At 42.7% G+C, this 21,327-nt stretch overlaps 1 protein-coding gene across 18 annotated transcripts in view; it reads left to right on the top strand.

Annotated features, from left to right (window-relative positions):
• The window catches only part of LOC134204977 (complexin), a 1,044,191-nt gene that overhangs the window by 830,586 nt on the left and 192,278 nt on the right, over positions 1-21,327 (top strand). For 17 of the 18 annotated variants that reach the window (XM_062679818.1, XM_062679815.1, XM_062679824.1 and 14 more), the window contains one exon: positions 12,171-12,337. In XM_062679818.1, the coding sequence (XP_062535802.1) occupies positions 12,171-12,337 (167 nt within the window). The remainder of the gene's footprint in view (positions 1-12,170; positions 12,338-21,327) is intronic. The other variant, XM_062679829.1, reaches the window with a different exon arrangement.

Raw genomic sequence — 21,327 nt, 5'->3', positions numbered from 1 at the left:
CTTAAAAACTATATTTTTTTCACTTTTTGTAATCGAGAGAATTACAAATAACATGAAAGCGTCAACTAATTAGATAGTTTTCCTATGAACGATGAAAGATTTTTTTCATACAAAAAAAGACTCCTGGCCTTCTGGCAGCACGGTGTGGCTAGAAGTTCTTAGGCCGAGGTGAATTTTTGTTCGGTTTGAGGATACATTTTTAAATGTATTCTAATACGTTTATATTAGTTCTAGTGAAACGAACAAATAGAAAAGATTGAAGTGCGTGAGTTTAGAATTATTGTGTGGTTATTAACAGATTGAAGCAATGATTGTATCGAGAACTGTGACGATTTTCAGGTAGGTGTTTTTATAAAAATACCGTGTTGTAAAAGTGGAAATATTCACTCCGGCTCAGTGGTGTAGCAACGGAGAGCGAATGTTCGAAATCTACATTTTTATTTTCTATAATTGGACCAATTAGGAGTGAAATAAATAGTTGGAAAATATTGAGTATTGTGCGAAATAAATGGGAGACTTTAGAAAAATTATCAATCATAAGCCTACGGCTTCCAAAAAGTATAAATCCCTAGTTTTCTGTGCAGTGAGCCGGGAATCGAGCCCATAGGCCCAAGTAATGATTTACCCTATTCGATCCGCCATTGGTAGCACCGCAACCGTTGCACTTGGCACGGTGCCCCCGGATCAGATAAATGACTGGTATGGCGGCGAATGTGAGCAGTTAGTAGAAGAGAAGAATGCAGCATGGGCGAGATTGCTGCAACACCGCACGAGGGCGAACGAGGCACGATATAAACGGGCGCGGAACAGACAAAACTCGATTTTCCGGAGGAAAAAGCGCCAGCAGGAAGATCGAGATCGTGAAGAGACGAAACAATTGTACCGCGCTAATAACACACGAAAGTTCTATGAGAAGTTAAACCGTTCACGTTAGGGCCACGTGCCACTGCCTGATATGTGTAAGGACATAAACGGGAACCTTCTTACGAACGAGCGTGAGGTGATCCAAAGGTGGCGGCAGCACTACGAAGAACACCTGAATGGCGATGTGGCAGACGAAGATGGCGGTATGGTGATGGACCTGGGAGAACGTGAGCAGGACATAATTTTACCGGCTCCGGATCTCCAGGAAATCCAGGAGGAGATTGGCCGGCTGAAGAACAACAAAGCCCCTGGGGTTGACCAACTACCAGCAGAGCTATTCAAACACGGTGGTGAGCCACTGGCTAGAGCGCTGCACTGGGTCATTACCAAGATATGGGAGGAGGAAGTTTTGTCGCAGGAGTGGATGGAAGGTGTCGTGTGGCGCCATTCGCCAAGTACTGCAGAAATGTCGCGAATACAACGTGCCCACACATCATCTATTCATCGACTTCAAAGCCGCATATGATACAATCGATCGAGATCAGCTATGGCAGCTATTGCACGAACACGGATTTCCGGATAAACTGACACGGTTGATCAAAGCGACGATGGATCGGGTGATGTGCGTAGTTCGAGTTTCAGGGGCATTCTCGAGTACCTTCGAAACCCGCAGAGGGTTACGGCAAGGTGATGGTCTTTCGTGTTTGCTATTCAACATCGCTTTGGAAGGGGTAATACAAAGAGCAGGGATTAACACGAGTGGTAAAATTTTCAATAAGTCCGTCCAGCTATTTGGCTTCGCCGACGACATAGATATTATGGTACGTAACTTTGAGAAGAGGGATGAAGCCTACATCAGACTGAAGATGGAAGCCAAGCGGATCGTACTAGTCATTAACACGTCGAAGCCAAAGTACATGATAGGAAGAGGTTCAAGAGAAGACATTGTGAGCCACCCACCGCGAGTTTGCATCGGTGATGACGAAATCAAGGTGGTAGAAGAATTTGTGTACTTGGGCTCACTAATGACTGCCGGAAATGATACCAGCAGAGAAATTCGGAGACACATAGTGGCTGGAAGTCGTACGTACTTTGGACTCCGCAAGACGCTCCGATCGAATAGAGTTCGCCGCCGCACCAAACTGACAATCTACAAAACGCTCATTAGATCGGTAGTCCTCTACGGACACGAGACCTGGACGATACTCGTGGAGGACCAACGCGCACTTGAAGTTTTCGAAAGGAAAGTGCTGCGTACCATCTATGGTGGGGTGCAGATGGCGGACGGTACGTGGAGGAGGCGAATCAACCACGAGTTGCATCAGCTGCTGGAGGAACCATTCATCGTTCACACCGCGAAAATCGGACGACTGCGGTGGGCCGGGCACGTAGCCAGAATGTCGGACAGTAACCCGGTGAAAATGGTTCTCGACAACGATCCGACGGGCACAAGAAGGCGAGGTGCGCAGCGGGCAACACAGAAAAAAAAATGAAAACTAATCAGCGCGTAAAAATACAGACGCGGAAAATTACACTATTTTGAGCATACATGAATCTTTCCCATCAAATTCGCCCTAAATGTATGCAATTTGTATAGCATTATGCTACTTAATCGATTAAATAGTGACATAATGTAATACAAATTGCATACATTCAAGCAAAAATATCGTTTAAGATTACGCTCTTTTGGCATTCCCTTTATGTGCATTACTTTCGTGTAAATTTCAACAAGAAGATGACTTGCGGACCCTCCATAGACTGCGTGGTTGGCGACGTGTAGCCATGGACCGAGCCGAATGGAGAAGACTCTTATATACCGCCCAGGCCACTTCGGCCTTAGTCTGAATAAATAATAATAATAGAAGCACATAATATCGGATAGCAGTAGAAGCAAGGAATAGCTTTCGGAGACTATGTAAAATTTGTACAGTAAAACTGGTCTGTCATCCGATATATATATAAAGGCGCCTCAAATGTACCTAGTACTTTGATCTCATCTGAACATGCGTAGGGCTTCAGTGAACGATCGGATTGTTCATTGAAATTATATTTTTCCCGTCTATATTTTTCGTTCTCGTTAAGCTCCCTGATTTTTTTTCAAAGAGAGTATTCACTTGAGCCCCGGAGTCTATGAGAAACACACAAGACATGCCTGCTACCGTGACTGTAATCATCCCTTGATTTTCCATGGACAATGCTGCAACCAGCTCAAATATATGGACGTACCTGCGCAAAATGAAATTCAAGAATAAACAGTTTCGTTCTTAATTTATTTGTCAATCAGTTCCATTTCAACACAGCTTGAACATATTTTTGTTTAGGAGAAGAACATTATTGTTGTTTACAACAACGAATTTACATTCAAACAAGCCAAAAACAAAACAAAGTATACATTCATTGCAAAAAAAAATCACTTCATAAAACTTAAAAACTCATCACTTCTGATTTTTTTTATAATTCTGTAGATGTACTTACTTCTTTTTCTTCGGCGGTCTCTATTTTTGGAGCCTCGATGGCAGCCATTCGCTTTGAGTTCTGTTCTGTTTCCATGATATCTGAGTCGACAATTCTTTAACGTGACGAAGAACTTGCTGGGAACCGCCGGGAACATGCTCTCGCAATGTGCCCAAGTTGTCCACAGACTCGGCACACCTTATCCGCAGCGTCGCAATCCAAGTAATGATTTACCCTATTCGATCCGCCATTGGTAGCACCGCAACCGTTGCACTTGGCACGGTGCCCCCGGATCAGATAAATGACTGGTATGGCGGCGAATGTGAGCAGTTAGTAGAAGAGAAGAATGCAGCATGGGCGAGATTGCTGCAACACCGCACGAGGGCGAACGAGGCACGATATAAACGGGCGCGGAACAGACAAAACTCGATTTTCCGGAGGAAAAAGCGCCAGCAGGAAGATCGAGATCGTGAAGAGACGAAACAATTGTACCGCGCTAATAACACACGAAAGTTCTATGAGAAGTTAAACCGTTCACGTTAGGGCCACGTGCCACTGCCTGATATGTGTAAGGACATAAACGGGAACCTTCTTACGAACGAGCGTGAGGTGATCCAAAGGTGGCGGCAGCACTACGAAGAACACCTGAATGGCGATGTGGCAGACGAAGATGGCGGTATGTTGATGGACCTGGGAGAACGTGAGCAGGACATAATTTTACCGGCTCCGGATCTCCAGGAAATCCAGGAGGAGATTGGCCGGCTGAAGAACAACAAAGCCCCTGGGGTTGACCAACTACCACCAGAGCTATTTAAACACGGTGGTGAGCCACTGGCTAGAGCGCTGCACTGGGTCATTACCAAGATTTGGGAGCAGGAAGTTTTGCCGCAGGAGTGGATGGAAGGTGTCGTGTGGCGCCATTCGCCAAGTACTGCAGAAATGTCGCGAATACAACGCGCCCACACATCATCTATTCATCGACTTCAAAGCCGCATATGATACAATCGATCGAGATCAGCTATGGCAGCTATTGCACGAACACGGATTTCCGGATAAACTGACACGGTTGATCAAAGCGACGATGGATCGGGTGATGTGCGTAGTTCGAGTTTCAGGGGCATTCTCGAGTACCTTCGAAACCCGCAGAGGGTTACGGCAAGGTGATGGTCTTTCGTGTTTGCTATTCAACATCGCTTTGGAAGGGGTAATACAAAGAGCAGGGATTAACACGAGTGGTAAAATTTTCAATAAGTCCGTCCAGCTATTTGGCTTCGCCGACGACATAGATATTATGGTACGTAACTTTGAGAAGAGGGATGAAGCCTACATCAGACTGAAGATGGAAGCCAAGCGGATCGTACTAGTCATTAACACGTCGAAGCCAAAGTACATGATAGGAAGAGGTTCAAGAGAAGACATTGTGAGCCACCCACCGCGAGTTTGCATCGGTGATGACGAAATCAAGGTGGTAGAAGAATTTGTGTACTTGGGCTCACTAATGACTGCCGGAAATGATACCAGCAGAGAAATTCGGAGACACATAGTGGCTGGAAGTCGTACGTACTTTGGACTCCGCAAGACGCTCCGATCGAATAGAGTTCGCCGCCGCACCAAACTGACAATCTACAAAACGCTCATTAGATCGGTAGTCCTCTACGGACACGAGACCTGGACGATACTCGTGGAGGACCAACGCGCACTTGAAGTTTTCGAAAGGAAAGTGCTGCGTACCATCTATGGTGGGGTGCAGATGGCGGACGGTACGTGGAGGAGGCGAATCAACCACGAGTTGCATCAGCTGCTGGAGGAACCATTCATCGTTCACACCGCGAAAATCGGACGACTGCGGTGGGCCGGGCACGTAGCCAGAATGTCGGACAGTAACCCGGTGAAAATGGTTCTCGACAACGATCCGACGGGCACAAGAAGGCGAGGTGCGCAGCGGGCAACACAGAAAAAAAAATAAAAACTAATCAGCGCGTAAAAAATACAGACGCGGAAAATTACGCTATTTTGAGCATACATGAATCTTTCCCATCAAATTCGCCCTAAATGTATGCAATTTGTATAGCATTATGCTACTTAATCGATTAAATAGTGACATAATGTAATACAAATTGCATACATTCAAGCAAAAATATCGTTTAAGATTACGCTCTTTTGGCATTCTCTTTATGTGCATTACTTTCGTGTAAATTTCAACAAGAAGATGACTTGCGGACCCTCCGTAGACTGCGTGGTTGGCGACGTGTAGCCATGGACCGAGCCGAATGGAGAAGACTCTTGTATACCGCCCAGGCCACTTCGGCCTTAGTCTGAATAAATAATAATAATAGAAGCACATAATATCGGATAGCAGTAGAAGCAAGGAATAGCTTTCGGAGATTATGTAAAATTTGTACAGTAAAACTGGTCTGTCATCCAATATATATAAAGGCGCCTCAAATGTACCTAGTACTTTGATCTCATCTGAACATGCGTAGGGCTTCAGTGAACGATCGGATTGTTCATTGAAATTATATTTTTCTTGTCTATATTTTTCGTACTCGTTAAGCTCCCTGATTTTTTTTCAGAGAGAGTATTGACTTGAGCCCCGGAGTCTATGAGAAACACACAAGGCATGCCTGCTACCATCACTGTAATCATCCCTTGATCTTCCATGGGCAATGCTGCAACCAGCTCAAATATATCAGATGGACGTACCTGCGCAAAATGAAATTCAAGAATAAACAGTTTCGTTCTTAATTTATTTGTCAATCAGTTCCATTTCAACACAGCTTGAACATATTTTTGTTCAGGAGAAGAACATTATTGTTGTTTACAACAACGAATTTACATTCAAACAAGCCAAAAACAAAACAAAGTATACATTCATTGCAAAAAAAATCACTTCATAAAACTTAAAAAATCATCACTTCTGATTTTTTTTATAATTCTGTAGATGTACTTACTTCTTTTTCTTCGGCGGTCTCTATTTTTGGAGCCTCGATGGCAGCCATTCGCTTTGAGTTCTGTTCTGTTTCCATGGTATCTGAGTCGAAAATTCTTTAACGTGACGAAGAACTTGCTGGGAACCGCCGGGAACATGCTCTCGCAATGTGCCCAAGTTGTCCACAGACTCGGCACACCTTATCCGCAGCGTCGCAATCCACTGGCAAGTGATACACACTATTGCAGCGCCAGCATCTGTCTGTGCGAGATGAAACGAAGTTCCTATAACGAGATACATTGAAGCTTCCGCTGGATTCGTGGCGTTCGTAGCTTTAATTTGTACGGAATCTTGACGAACGCCCAGAACCAACCAACGAACGATGATTGCTATTTCTGGCTGGAAAAGCGTGCTGAAACTGTTTTTGCTGAAATCCTGAGCTGCGAGGGAAGTCGGCTCGAACCGGAGCTAGCGACAAGGGCTCTGATTTCCTCTGCTTCTTCATAAAGAACTCCTCGTTCAAGCGTCTAGTTCCCGAATTTTGTCGACGAGATCAGTGAACGTTGCTTTTCGGCTTAGCATTTTGAGAGCTATTGGGAGAACTATGTGCTCGAATTCTTTTCCGTCCTCATAATCACACAGTCTAGCGATCGCGCCTACTCGGCTAATGTATGACAGATCTGACTCCCCCGGGTTTTGATCCATCACCGATAGTTTTCGTCTTTGTAGTAATACATAGGATCCGGACCCGAAATATGATTTAAGCCGGTGTAAGGCGTTCGAAAAGGGAAACTCGACTACATCAGGCGCATGAGGGTCAGTTTTCGCATTTTTGAAAATCTCGAGTAGGGGTTGGCCGGCTTTTACCTTAAAGACAGTAAACATTGTTGGCTCGTCATGGATTCCGATGAGTTCCATAGAATTCACGACAAGATCCCGCCACGTTTCTTATGAGTGACGTTGTTGAAGCCATCGACAAGCCACCGGGGTGTTTCAAGCACACCACACCAGTGGATGACATGCCTCATGCCGAGGCCCCAACAAGTCATCATATCACCACTTATATTGCATTATATACTTACCCTTTTTGTCATACCTTGCTCCATACATGGAACATTACATAGCATACCTAGAACGATACAAAACATTATTATAATCACATAGAAAACACGAAAATGATGTATAATAACTTACCAATCTATATTTGTTTTCAACAACAACAATTTGTTTATGTACAAAGTATTCCTATTGACACTTTCAGATCATTCAGCCAGGCACACACTGCGCACAATATATTTAGTACTATAATAGAGCTTGCATACAATAGGATAGAGAATAATAGTTGTATACAATTCTGCAACATTCCATAGGGTAAAGCTACTATAAATAAGACACCGTACTATGAAGAAAAGTCAGTTCGTAATAAATCATCAAGTGGATCAGATCGTTTTTCCTTATACCCCGGCCAGTTGGCCGGGTTCGGATTCCTTAATCCTGTAGCCTGTGTACCAGGCACTACTAAAGCGTTAACAGACGTTGTATGCCTTCTCCTTCCACAGTCGGTTTACATTCTGGTACGATCAAAGACGAAATAGAAAGTTGTTTTACATTTGACAACAATTTTGATTCCTCCTTATTGGCGGGCAACTCGGCTGGCTTTTGGTTTGTCGATTCAACTTTCTCTTCCTCTTGGACAACACCGTCAACGTTTTGCTCGTCATCTGCCTGCATTAAAACAGTATCGGTGCGCGAGTTGCGTAGTAGTTCATTCTCTTCTCGCAACTGTTTGACTTCATCAAGCAATGAAGCAATACGACCCTTCGCTAGTTTCAGTTCGCTTTTCAGCTCCCGTCTTTTTGGCCGACGAAATATTATAGTGTCCGGTGACTCACTATAGGAAAATGGGAATAATACACAAAAACATATCAATATACTGATATGCCAATAAGTTTTGCTTTACAACGATTATGTCCAGAGAATTGCGACTGAGTTTATCTACGTTACTTCCATTCGTGAACCCTGCCGTACGTTAGGTAACCTCAGAAATGTTTCAGCAATCGTTTCTTTACTAGAGGTTACCCCTAAGAACTTCATGGCCTATCGCCATTCTATCACACAGAGAAAAAATCTCACTGTTGAAAATAGTTATCCTTTGACGAAAATTCTTGTATCAATCAACAATCATCCCGACTAGAAGAGCATAACTAACATTTAATACAATTTTAACATATTGTGATATTTATAACTTATTTTGATACAATTTTGTTCTCAGTAGTCATTATCTTTCAAATGTTGTAACAGGATTATATCATAATATGATTTGAAAAATGCTTAACACCAAATTGCCCAACAGTAGGCAATTAAAACAGATGTACCAAAGTCTCCCAGCCATAGATATCACAACGCTGATATAATTTGAGAAGGTTGCCTTATTTGTAATGTTGTTAATTCCATGTTCTCGAAAAATATTCTTGTTCAGACAAAAACAAAAAAATATGATTGTTGATCACAATCTGGAGACCTATCATGACCTGTAAAAATTTCAACTGCACAGAAACAATATATTTTGTATCTGATTCTGTTATAAATTTCTAACAGAATATGTTATTCTTATGATAAAGTTTTAACAGAATTTGATAAGTTTTTGTTTCCAGTAGTGCAGTTTTTGATAGAAATTTAGATATTTTAACAACATCCTGCACCATGTTTCTAACAAATTTTGTTAAAAAAAATTTAGTATAACACAATAACATAATATGATATAATTTTGATATGACCTTCTAGTCGGGATATTGTCAAGACCTATCGCTTGGCGGATTGTTCCATCATCAGGAAATCTTTTTAGTTTACGATTAACAATCAACCACTTCAATATCAAATCGCTTGACAGATTCTCAGTCCAATCTCTGAGGTTGTCAGGACCTATCGCTTGACAGATTAATTATTCTTACAATCTACGATAACCAATCAACCATTCCGTTGTTATTGCTTGTCTCTGGACACATCACTGATATTATCAAGCATTAAACAATTCTTCAAAACACCATCGCTTAACTACAGTAGAATTTTGTTATTAAAAATACATACTCAGCCATATAGAGCTGAGGAATATAGAGCAAAAGAAGTGAAATCTTGAACACCACAGCAGAAACAAGAACTAAAATTACTTCATTTGACGATGAAGTTCTTCATTACTCCGGTCGTTTTTCTCTCTCTACGGAACATGAATATTTCATTCGGTATCAACCAAGATTAAGTAGCATCCATCTTTCCTTAGGTTGCGTCCGTCAACACATTATTCATGGCTTCAACTTCATTCCACGCCACAAAAGTTTGATTGACAATTTATGGGGATGATATCACTTAAGAAGCCAGCCGAACGACGAGAATCAGAATATTCTGTCGTTTCTAAAATAGACGCTTGAGTAGCTACCGATAATTACATCTCATCAAAAAATCAACACCTTCCAAGCCGCATTAATTTTTCATAATAATTAACCAACTGGCAGGTCACTGAAATGGCGTCCCCTGACGACGTTTACTGTGCAGTAAATGTTGTCAGTATCAGGGCAGAATTTATCGCTAAGTGGACCTGCCAACGCTGCGGAATGAAATTGAATATTTGATCAACTTTCTCGGTGAGCTCCACTGACAGTAGATGTGCCTAATTAGACTACAGAACATGGGACCTCAATTTTCGATCCATCTCGTTCATGGCTTCCTCGAAACTTCTTCCAGTAACTTACTGCTTCCTGACGAGGTTCTATTGATTCTCTCCGAGTAGCTTGAAAAATACATTTTCAAACAACTAACAAAACAACTCCCATATGAGAACCGTTTGGCCCTTTTATTGAGTCTCGTCGATCAATGAATAATTCCTGACAGTGACGGCTGACTGACTAAGTGAGTGACTGACTTGGCTGATGTTTCCTCTTGGATGGCTGAGTCTCTGGCAGAAAACCATCCTCCCGGTGCCGCGTTCCTACTGCGCTCCAATAAAAACGGAAGAGAAATCGATTTCTGCTGGCGAATTTTCCTGGTTTTCCCCCCACAATTGATTGGGAGCTATTTTTGTTTTCGCTATATGTTCGCCCCCTCCCCCGCGTCGTTGTACCTGACGAAGTAAAATGGATGATTTGGCCGGCCGGCATTCATTCCATCAGTGTCACATTCAATTCTGATGGATCGAAGAATGAGTGATGACTTATCGGTGCCCCTGGCAGTAGATAGAAGCCAGTAGTGCTGGCGTTGCCGAAAAACGCCAAACCATGCGGAAAAGTGACTGTATTGGGAGACAATGCTAATAGATGTTTAAATGCTTATGTTTTAGAATAGTCTTGCTTAGAGATTCACAAATCATGGCAAAAATATACATCGGATTTCGTCTAGATGTTAGATTTATTCCATCAAACGGCACATTCAAAGAATTATTGTTATAAATCCTGTTTATTTAAATCTAAAACGATAATTGATCCACAAATAAAACTTCAAATTCTTTTGGCATTTTGAACACATTTATTTGCTTTAAATTATCTTGTTTGAATTGTCTAAAGATTTGTCGTTTGCGAACAAAAGGAAAAGGCAGGGAGATTCTATTTTCAGATTCCCCGAATGTCGTCTTGAAATCAATGCTTCACTAACCTTTTTTTCATGCTACACTCAATTTAGAACAAAAAGCAGAAAGAAGAGGAGCAAATTGGAGCACGATTCAGTGATTGAGCTGCTTATCAGATTCCGGTTTTACGACAATAGTTCAATTCTGTTAAACGGACCATGTTCACCGAACGAAAGGAAAAGTTTTGCTCTCATTTTTCTGACAGCCTGAAGGATGTTTCCGATACTTTTCGCACCGTTTGGTTCAACGATATAACCAACGTTACCATCCGATGATGCCTGCGTAGAAAAAGACAAAAGCATGACAAGCGGTTATCAAGACTTTGCCCTTCAAATCGCAACGATTTATCCAATGGATTGCCTGTCATTGAAAGGGAAAACACATTTTCCAGCAAGGGTCAATTTGTCAACCGCAAATTCTTCGAGTCAAGTGCCCCATAAATAAGTCCCAAATAGATAAGGGTACGGAACGGAATAAAAATTGATATTCCGAGTCTAACGAATGCAATGTGCTAGAGCTAGATGAATTGAATTACCCAGCCAACTAAATCATCAAATTATTCGTAACGAAATTTTGTAAGCCGTACTTCCCAGGGCAGAAATCTTCTCAGCGTAAAAGATTCTAGCCGGGAAGATACAATTTGCCTTCCTTCCATTTACATTCTCATTCAATTTCTTAAATTTCAAACAGCACGGCTCAAGTCTTTTTTCTTTTTGTAGCACTCTACACTCGCTGACTAACATTCGCCACCCTCGACTCGGATCTTCAGGGGGTAATCCAATTATCCACTCACTTCGGTGCCCTCCCGCTGCTGCTAGAGAGGAAAACGCAGTGGGAGCATCGCGTTGACACGAATCGTCCATTTGATTTAATTAACTGCTATGTTTAACGCGGAAGTGCATTGTCGCAGCCTCACGACAGGGGAGGACGGTTACTTGTTTCACTGTACGTCGAAACGGCAGATGCTCCCATGTTCCAAGGCATAATTGAAAATTATAAATGCTTCATTACTTTAAAACATTATGAATGACATCCCTTACCCCACTCAAATGAATTAACAAATCCTACTGAACAAAGTCTGATGAACATAAATGGCTCGTGTTTTGTCGAAACGTGAACACGTCAGTACTGTCATCACTGTTGACATGCGCCTGGTCTTTACCACTGATGTACATGCATTAATGACCGCATACATAATCCAACAGTATCTTAAGGAATCCGACTGAGATAGCGCGTAAAGCCACCGCCCCCCAGAATCCCCCCAGACCCGTTTGTGTCCCCCTTGTAATGTGTGCTCTAATTTTCCAGGTGCTGTAGGCGGTGACGGTGGCGACGATGAGAATGACAAAGAGAAGGAGGAGGAGGCCGAGCGCGAACGCCAGGAGGCGATCCGCGAAGCCGAAGAACGACGAAAGGAGAAACACCGCAAGATGGAAGAGGAGCGGGAGAAGATGCGGCAGGAAATCCGAGACAAAGTGAGTACCATCACCACCACCACCGACTCAAACGTCCTTAGTCATGACTCATGTGTTTCTATGATGTGGGAATATCCCATTTATTACGTCATACAAAATTGTTTCATTCATTTCTTTTGTCTTGTAAGACACTTCAGAAAATTTTGCAGCAAATCTCCTAAAAACGTGACATAATTTATGGACGTTTCCATATTCATACAATGGAGCAGGATAAAGTGACTTACTACCATTATTTTCTTCTTCGATGCCATTGTTGCGAGTTCTAACTTTTCCCTTCGAAAGAAAGTAATGTACCGAAAGAAAGTGCTCCTTGGCGAACTGAGTCATACAAGACGCCATAGACACCTGCCAGCACGCATACGAACGGCGTCTACCGAAGTGACTAATTAGGATTTGTGTAAACTGACAAACATGTGTCATGTACACCAAACTGCGACTGCGACGGGTGCAAGGAGCGAAAAGTTTGTGACAAGTTGAAGCTTCGTTGGAAAGATTAAAACTTCGTCGCCAAAGCCGTCGCTAGTAGGATAGCTTAGAGCGTGTCCAAAAGCTGACTTGGTGCAAGTTTGGAGGTGCGATTCGTGAAATTGTAACGATTTATGGCAGCATCCCTCAGACTGATTACAGTTATTTATGTTGTGTTTGAAGCTTAGTAACAAATTTGCATAGAAAAATCGAGTTTGTCAACCTTTAGCACTATCTGGAATCAAAGGATCAAATGGTAAACCTATTAGTCCTACTACGTTATTTGGTGAACTTTATAAGCGCGAATGGTTAGGATAATTTATAATTGTAATTTTGTCGGAATTACCATTTTGCCTCCTTACTGAAGCTTTTTCTGAAAAAGCTCGAATTTCAAGTGCCTTGTAATAGCTCAAAATTTGTTATCAATTTCATTGATTTTCTAAATTTTTTTTTATGGAAAATTCTTTACTTTTTGATTGCTCTTTATTGATAATTTTGTGGAAATGAAAAAACAAAAATGGGGGAAAAAAATATTTTGTGGTATTTTTTGCAATTGTTTATTGTTAATATAGATATATTTATGGAAATTTTCAATTTTTTTCCGTGGAACATTTCGATTTCTTTATGGAGAATTTTTCCTTTTAATATTTGTTTATTACTCTTACCCTGCTTTCTTTATTGACAATTTAATATTTTTTTATGGAAATTTTCTTATTCTTCAAGGAAATTTTATTTTGCTGCCATACAAATATTGTCGGCAACGGCGTGATCATTACCAGTAGGCGGCAATGGCGTGGATCTATTTTATACATTAAACTTTTTAGTATATATTTGATATACTGTACTTGACGAAGGGCCTTCCTAAGCCGTGCGGTAAGGCCATGCTGAGGGTGGCTGGGTTCGATTCCCGGTGCCGGTCTTGGCAATTTTCTCCAAAAACATCTTCAGAAATTCCTCTGCAAACTCCTCCAGAAATTACTTCAAAAAATCGTCCAATCGTCGACAATTTTTCAGCAGTTACTCTCAAAACTCCTCCACAAGTTTCTCTGGAAAGTCCTACATAAGCTCCTTTGAATATTTCTTCAGGTGTTCCTGCGGAATTTCTTCCAGGAATTCATCCAAGAGTTCCTTCGAATGTTCCTCCAGGAATTCCTTCGGAATTTCCTCAAGGAGTTCCTCAGAAAACTTCTTCAGGAGTTTCTTCAAATATTCCGCCGATAGTTCCTTGGGGATTCTTCAACGAATTCCTCCAGAACTTCCTACGAAAAGTCCGCCAGTAGTTCCTCCTAAAATGCCTCCAACTTACTTACTTATGGGTCCTGTACACCTCCGGTGGTGCAAAGGGCCGACTTGAAAGATCTCCATCCTGAGCGATGCCCGGCTATCGCTTTAACCTGTTGCCAGGTTAGATTTCGGTCGACTTCTTTTATTTCTTTATTGAGGCTTCTCCGCCATGAGCCTCTGGGTCTGCCTCTGCTGCGATGTCCCGCTGGGTTCCAGTCTAATGCTTGCTTACAGATTTCGTTTCCGCCTCTACGTAGAGTGTGGCCGACCCAGCCCCACTTCCGATCCCGAATTTCTGTTGTTATCGGCCTCTGGTGACAACGACGATGGAGCCCGTTGTTTGAGATCCAGTTGTGAGGCCACCAGGCCCGAATTATATACCGCAGGCATCTGTTAATGAACACCTGCAGCCGTTGAGTGTTCTCCACTGATACACACCATGTTTCGCTAGCGTATAACAGCACAGATTTCACGTTAGAGTTGAAAATTCGTATTTTGGTGCGTTCACTTATCTGCCTGTTTTTCCAGATATTTCTTAAACTCGCAAAGGCAGCCCTTGCTTTCTTGATCCGTGCGCCTATGTCGATCTTGGTACCGCCGTCTGACGCCATTTGGCTACCAAGATATTGGAAGCTTTCAACATTCTCCACTGGTTGCCCGGCTACTGTGAAACTGGAAGGAGTCACCGTGTTTACATCCAACGATTTGGTTTTGTTGACGTTGATGACTAAACCTGCCGAGGAGGAGCGATCGGCAAGGTCGTTGAGCTTACTCTGCATATCAGAGCGCCGTTGCGCGAGTAGTGCAACGTCATCCGCCAATTCGAAGTCGTTTAGGTGCTCCATGGTTATAGGCTGCCATAACAGCCCGCGGTTTGGTTCACGGTCAATCGCATCTACCAGAATCTCATCGATTACGATGAGGAACAGTAACGGTGATAGAATACATCCTTGCCTCACACCAGCTAGGACCCGGATAGGGTCGGACAGGACCCCATTGTGCAGCACTCTACACGAAAAGGCCTCGTACTGTGCTTCGATGAGGCCGATGATTTTCTCAGGAAACCCCTTGCGTCTCAGGGCGCCCCACATATTCTCGTGATTGAGACGGTCGAAAGCTTTTCGTAGTCAATGAATACCAAGTAAAGGGACTCTTGGAATTCGTTGACCTGCTCCAAAATGATGCGGAGCGTGACAATATGGTCCACACAGGATCTTCCGGCACGGAATCCGGCTTGCTGCCGCCGGAGAGTCGCATCGATCTTCTCCTGAATCCGGGCTAGGATAATTTTGCACAGAACTTTGAGAACGGTACACAGCAACATAATGCCTCGCCAGTTATCGCATACAGTCAGGTCACCCTTTTTGGGCACCTTCACTAAGATACCTTGCATCCAGTCGACCGGGAAAGTTGCGGTGTCCCAGATATTACGAAATAAACGATGCAGTAGTTGAGCGGATGTCATGGGGTCAGCTTTGAGCATCTCGGCTGATATGCGGTCGACCCCTGGGGCTTTATTCGATTTCATGCTTTGGATGGCTGTTTGAATCTCTAGCAGTGATGGAGCTTCGGTATTGACACGTGTTATACGTCGGATCCTAGGCAGATCATGCCGATGTGGTGATGGCCTGGTTGGCACTTGAAAAAGTTGTTCGAAGTGCTCGAACCAGCGTTTCAGCTGGTCAGTTGGGTCGGTCAATAACTGATCATTCGCGTCTTTCACAGGCATCGTTGCATTCATCTTCGCCCCGCTTAAGCATCGTGAGATATCGTAGAGGAGGCGAATGTCCCCGGTTGCGGCGGCTCTCTCCTTCGTCGGCCAGAGAGTCTGCCCACGCTCGCTTGTCCCGTCGACATGAGCGTTTTACTTCCTTCTCAAGAGCCGAGTATCGTTGACGGACTAAGACTTTGGCTCCTCTGGTTTTCGATCGCTCTATCGCGGCTTTGGCTTCTCTTCGCTCCTCTATCTTCCTCCAGGTCTCATCGGTGATCCATTGTTTTCTCTGGGTGCGTAGTTCGCCCAGATTATTCTCGCTGGTGGCGATGAAGGCATTCTTGATGGCGGTCCATTGGTCTTCCACGCTGCCACCTTCCGGAATATCTGCAGCACGCGTCTCCAGTTCTTCAACGAAGGACCGTTTCACCGTGGCATCTTCCAGTCGGCGTGTGTTGAATCGTCGTCCAACTCTTTCCTCCTGCCGACGAATCCGCGCAATGCGCAGGCGTATTTCGCCGATGAGGAGGTGATGATCAGACGCGATATCGGCACTACGTTTATTCCGTACATCAAGAAGGCTCCGTTTCCATTTTCGGCTGATGCAGATGTGGTCGATTTGATTTTCTGTAAAGCCGTCACGGGAGACCCACGTGACCTTGTGAACCGGTCGATGAGGGAAGAGCGATCCCCGATCACCATGTCGTTATTACCACAAAATTCTGCGAACAGCTCTCCGTTTTCGCTCATTTCTCCGAGACCATGGCGTCCCATAATGCGCTCATGGTTCAAGTTGTCGGATCCGATCTTCGCATTGAAGTCGCCCAAACAGATCTTGATATCACCCTTCGGAATTCTATCTACGACGGCATTGAGTTGACTGTAGAAGTTCTCTTTGTCTTGCAGATCGGCAGCATCGGCCTCCAAGAGTTCCTTTAAATTTTCTAGGAGTTCTAGAGAGAAAATACTCTAGAATGTGTTCCGGAAATTCCTCTAAAAATACTTTCGAGAGTTCTTTAGGAAATTCCTCCAAAAGTTCTTCCGGAAATGTCTTAAGGAATTCCTTCGGAAATTTCTCTATGAGATCCTTCGGAAGTTTATCCAGGATTTCCTCGGGAAACTCCCCAAGAGTTTTTTTTCGAAAAGGCCGCCTGAAGTTCTTCCAGAAATTTCTTCCGAAATTTTTCCAGGAGTTCGTCCGGAAATTTCTCCAAGAGTTTTTTCACAGATTTATCCCGAAATTTCTCCAGGAGTTCTTCCGGATTTTTTTTTCGAACTTTTCCAGAAGTTTCTTCGAAAATTCTGCCAGCATATCCTCCGGAAATTCCTCAAGAAACCCCTGCGGAAATTCAGCAAGCATTTCCTCTCAAGGAAACCCTACGGACATTCCCTCAGTAGTTTCTACAAATCATCAACCAGAAGTTTCTCCGGAAATTCTTTCAAGACTGCCAAGAAGAAAAATCCTCGAGAAATTCCTCCGGAAATTACTACAAAAACTGATTCGTAAATATCTCCAGGAGTTTTTTTTCGGGGAATTTCTCCTGAATTTCCTCCAGGTGTTCCTCCAAAACCTCTTTTAAGAGTTCTTCCGAAATTTCTTCAGGAATTGCTTCGGAAATTCCTCCACAAATTCTCCTGGAAATTCCCCCAAAAGTCTCTGCGGGAAGTCCGCCAGGAGTTTTTCCAAAAATTTCTTTCGAAATTCCTCCAGGTGTTCTTCCGGACAATCTTTCAAGAGTTCTTCCGGGCAATCCTCCAGGAGTTCTTCCGGAAATTACTCAAGGGGTTCCTTCATAAAGTCTATCTGAAGATCCGCCAGCATTTCTTCTGGAGATTCGTCATGCAAATCCTACGCAATTTCCTCCACAAATTCATCCAGGGATTTCTCCGAAAATTCCTACAAGAGTTCATAAGGAAAGTCTGCCGTCACAGTAGTTCCGCTCTAAATTCCCCCAGGAGCTCCTTCGGAAATTTTTCAAAAAAATTCTTTGAAAACATTTCCGCTATTTCTTCCAGGAGTATCTTCGGAAATTCCTTTAGAAATTCCTCCAGGATTTCCTCCGGAAATTCCTCCAAGGGTTTTTCCGGAAATTTTTCTAGAAGTTCCTTTGGAAATTGCTCCGGAAAGAGTTCCAATGGAAAGTATGCCATGAGTTCTTTCAAAAATTTCTACCGAAATTCCTTCAGAAATTGCACTGAAAAGTCTGGCAGAGTTATTCAAGAGTTTATTTGGAAAATCCTCCAAGAGTTTCAATGGAAAGTCCGCCAGGAGTTCCTCCAAAAAGTGGTTCAAAAGTTCTTCCGTAAATTACTACAAAAAAGTACTTCAAAAATACTTCCCCAATTTCCTCTAGAAGTTTCTTTGGAAAATCCTCCAGGAGTTCCTCTAGAAATTACTCCAATAATTGCCAAAGTGTTACCGAACCTCCAGTGATTCCTTAGAAAAGTTCTACCGGAGTTCCTTCGGAAATTCCTCCCAAAATATCTTCAAAAGAAACTCGTGATGGATATTCCGGTGAACCTTCTGTAGGAGTAACTTTTGAAGGTATTCTTGGAGGATTTTCCAGTAGAACTCCCGGAAGAATTCCTGGAGGAATATGAGAGATCACGCACTGAACTGATTATTTTTATTACCGGCCGCGCAATGCAGAACACAATAATTCGGCCGACCGCGCGATCGTTCTGCTGTCCGAAACATGAGAGATCACGCACTGAACTGATTAATTTTATTACCGGCCGCGCAATGCAGAACACAATAATTCGGCCGACCGCGCGATCGTTCTGCTGTCCGAAACAAGAGAGATCATGCACTGAACTCCCGGAAGAATTCCTGGAGGAATATCAAAAGAAACTCTTAAAGGAATTTGCGGAAAAATTTCCAAAGGAATTATTGGAGAAATTTTTCGTGGACCTTCCCAAGGAATTTGGAGAAGAATATTTGGAGTAACTCCAGGCGGACTTTTTATAGGAATTCTCCTGAAGAATTCCTGAAAGAATTTCCGTAAAAACTCCACCAAGAGATTATTCAAAAATTTCTCCATGAGTTCTCATGGAAAAAACTACAAAAACTGCTTCGGAAATACCTCCACAAATTCCTAAAGGAATATTTTCGGAAATTTCACCAGAATTTCCTAGGGAAATTTCTTCAGGGGTTCCTCCTGAAATTATTCCTGCAGAGATCCTTCGGTAGTTCCTCGGTTTCTCCGAAAAGTCCTACAGAAGTTCCTTCGAAAATTCCTCCAGTAAAACCTCCGGCAGTTCTTCTGGAAATTCGTACCAAAACCGCATTTCTTGACATTTACGAAGCTTTAAAATTTGCGCTAAAAAGAGATATACAGATCATAATTCATTATTTGGGCATGCATGATTTGTAACAAAAAAATGAAAGGAAAATTACTGCTAAAGCAAGTGTTTCCTGCAAAAACCACAGTATGCAAACGACAAAGTAAGATTTCCTCTACCACAGAACGAATTTAATAAAACAATCCCTCCCCCAACCAAAGGAAAAATGGTCGAAAAGGACAAAAGTCCGAAAGAACAAACGTCGAACGGGACGAACGGAACAGCACTATCTAGATTCGGGTGCCTATGAAAATCGACTTTTCGAATATCAAACAAGGGTAGTGCTCAAAAGTTTCATCTCCTCAAAAAAAGTCCCTATGCAAATTTTCAGCTCAATCGGACTTCGTTTAGTACATTCAAAGTTAATTGCCTATATGCCGGGTTTTAGGGTATTAGGTGTAGGAGCCGGACAATACTAAATACTCATCCTACTTGGTTGGCATGTGTACAAAAATACATATGAGAGAGTTAGTTCTGAAAATGTATTGCGAGAGTTCGGCTGGTGCCCGGTGCTGGGAATTTGGTTTCATCAGTACCCGCTAAGCTGCGGAGGACGACGGAGGTCCTTCGTAGCTTAGTAGGGAAAGCACCTTTCTAGCGTACTGGGGTCGTGGGATCAAAGCCCACCGAAGGGGCGGTTACCCTCCAATACCTTTTCCGAACTAAATCTATCACATGTTGTGCATATGCATAATCGAGTTTCAGACACTTCGTTTAGTGTTTGACCAAAGCGATCAAAGTTTGGCTATTTTGAAACACGAAAATTCTCCAAAAAAGGGGGTACAGGAAATATTCGAAATCAAAATTTGTTTTAAGCCAAATGTCTTAAAAATGCATGAAACGTCGAGATCTGGTGTTACCCCGAAATAAAATATATATAAAAAATAATAGAGATCTGCTTGGCATCTGGTTTAATTTTCGTCTTGTCATCCATTATAATACATTTCGGCGGAACCGACCGCTCGGCTCGCGGTTCAGTTTCCATTCCATGCGTGGGATTTCGCCACCGTATTCTATTTTATCGGTTTATCGGGAAACGAGCAAGACAGAAGAACTGACTTTCTTGGCCACGTTCCGAATCGAATGATTCGGATTGCGCTTGAACTAATCGTTCATTTTTGTCGAAGCACTCCTTGCTTGCAGGTCATCTCGAATCTCGATAACCATTTGACAGATTGTGAACATTGCATGTCAACATGTAGACGTTACACGTTCAACTAGTGCCTCCCAAAATTTCATCAATTTATACACAAGTTATACACAAAAGAAAGTATTGCATTCTTTTACAATCTTGTTATTTGAGCAAGAGTGTACGATATTTGGCGGCGAATCTTCTAAAAGAAGCCTCTCACCTCTCACCTCTCAATCCAAGTTAGACAACACAGCTTCTCTGCTATGATGCTCTGGCTCACGAAAATCGTAGCACTACTAACATGCATTATATGTGAATTGAATTGCCTCCTTATGCTGATCGCTGTCAACTTCTGAACATGGAACCACTGTTTAAAAGACGAATGGATTCGAAAGCAATCTTCGTAGCTAAATTGCTGATATCAAAAATTGATGCACCGAATATTTTATCAATGATTTGTATAAACGCCATAGAAAGACCACTTAGAACTAGGATTTTTTTACGACTTCCTGCACGCCGTACACTTTACGGACTCAATGAACCAATTCGTTCCATGTGTGATGTATTTAATAATGTGTACTATATGTTTGATTTTGCGTGTTCCATTGATATTTTTAAAAATCGACTTCGAAATGTTCGGCAACACTGATTGTTATTATAGTTAAGAAAATTATGTTGAGCTTATTAGTTTTAGTTATTAGTTTTAATGAATCATGTAGACTACGATGTTCGATGATTGTTCCAAATAAATAAATAAATAAAAATATGTGAATTCAAGAGAGCCATAATCTTCGACCACGATAACCAGCGCAGGTGATGTTAAACGAGCTTTACTGATGATGCGGGTGCAGTATAAATAAAAGGGACAGTGTCACATCCGCTCACAAATCAAGATCCAAAGAGTAGCTGTTCTCATTAGTCACGTCGTTGATCTGAAACTTGATGGCTCCTCCTCCAGCTGTTGGTCAAGAAAGTGTGGAAAGTGGAGAGCTCATTGTCTGGACCACTATGACTCGGAGTTTAAGCAACGTCCGCAAAATTGAAGACCCCAAG

The sequence above is a fragment of the Armigeres subalbatus genome, chromosome 1 (assembly GCF_024139115.2).
Source record: "Armigeres subalbatus isolate Guangzhou_Male chromosome 1, GZ_Asu_2, whole genome shotgun sequence".
Classification (NCBI taxonomy): Eukaryota; Metazoa; Arthropoda; class Insecta; order Diptera; family Culicidae; genus Armigeres; species Armigeres subalbatus.
This window is presented reverse-complemented; position numbering and strand designations above follow the sequence as displayed.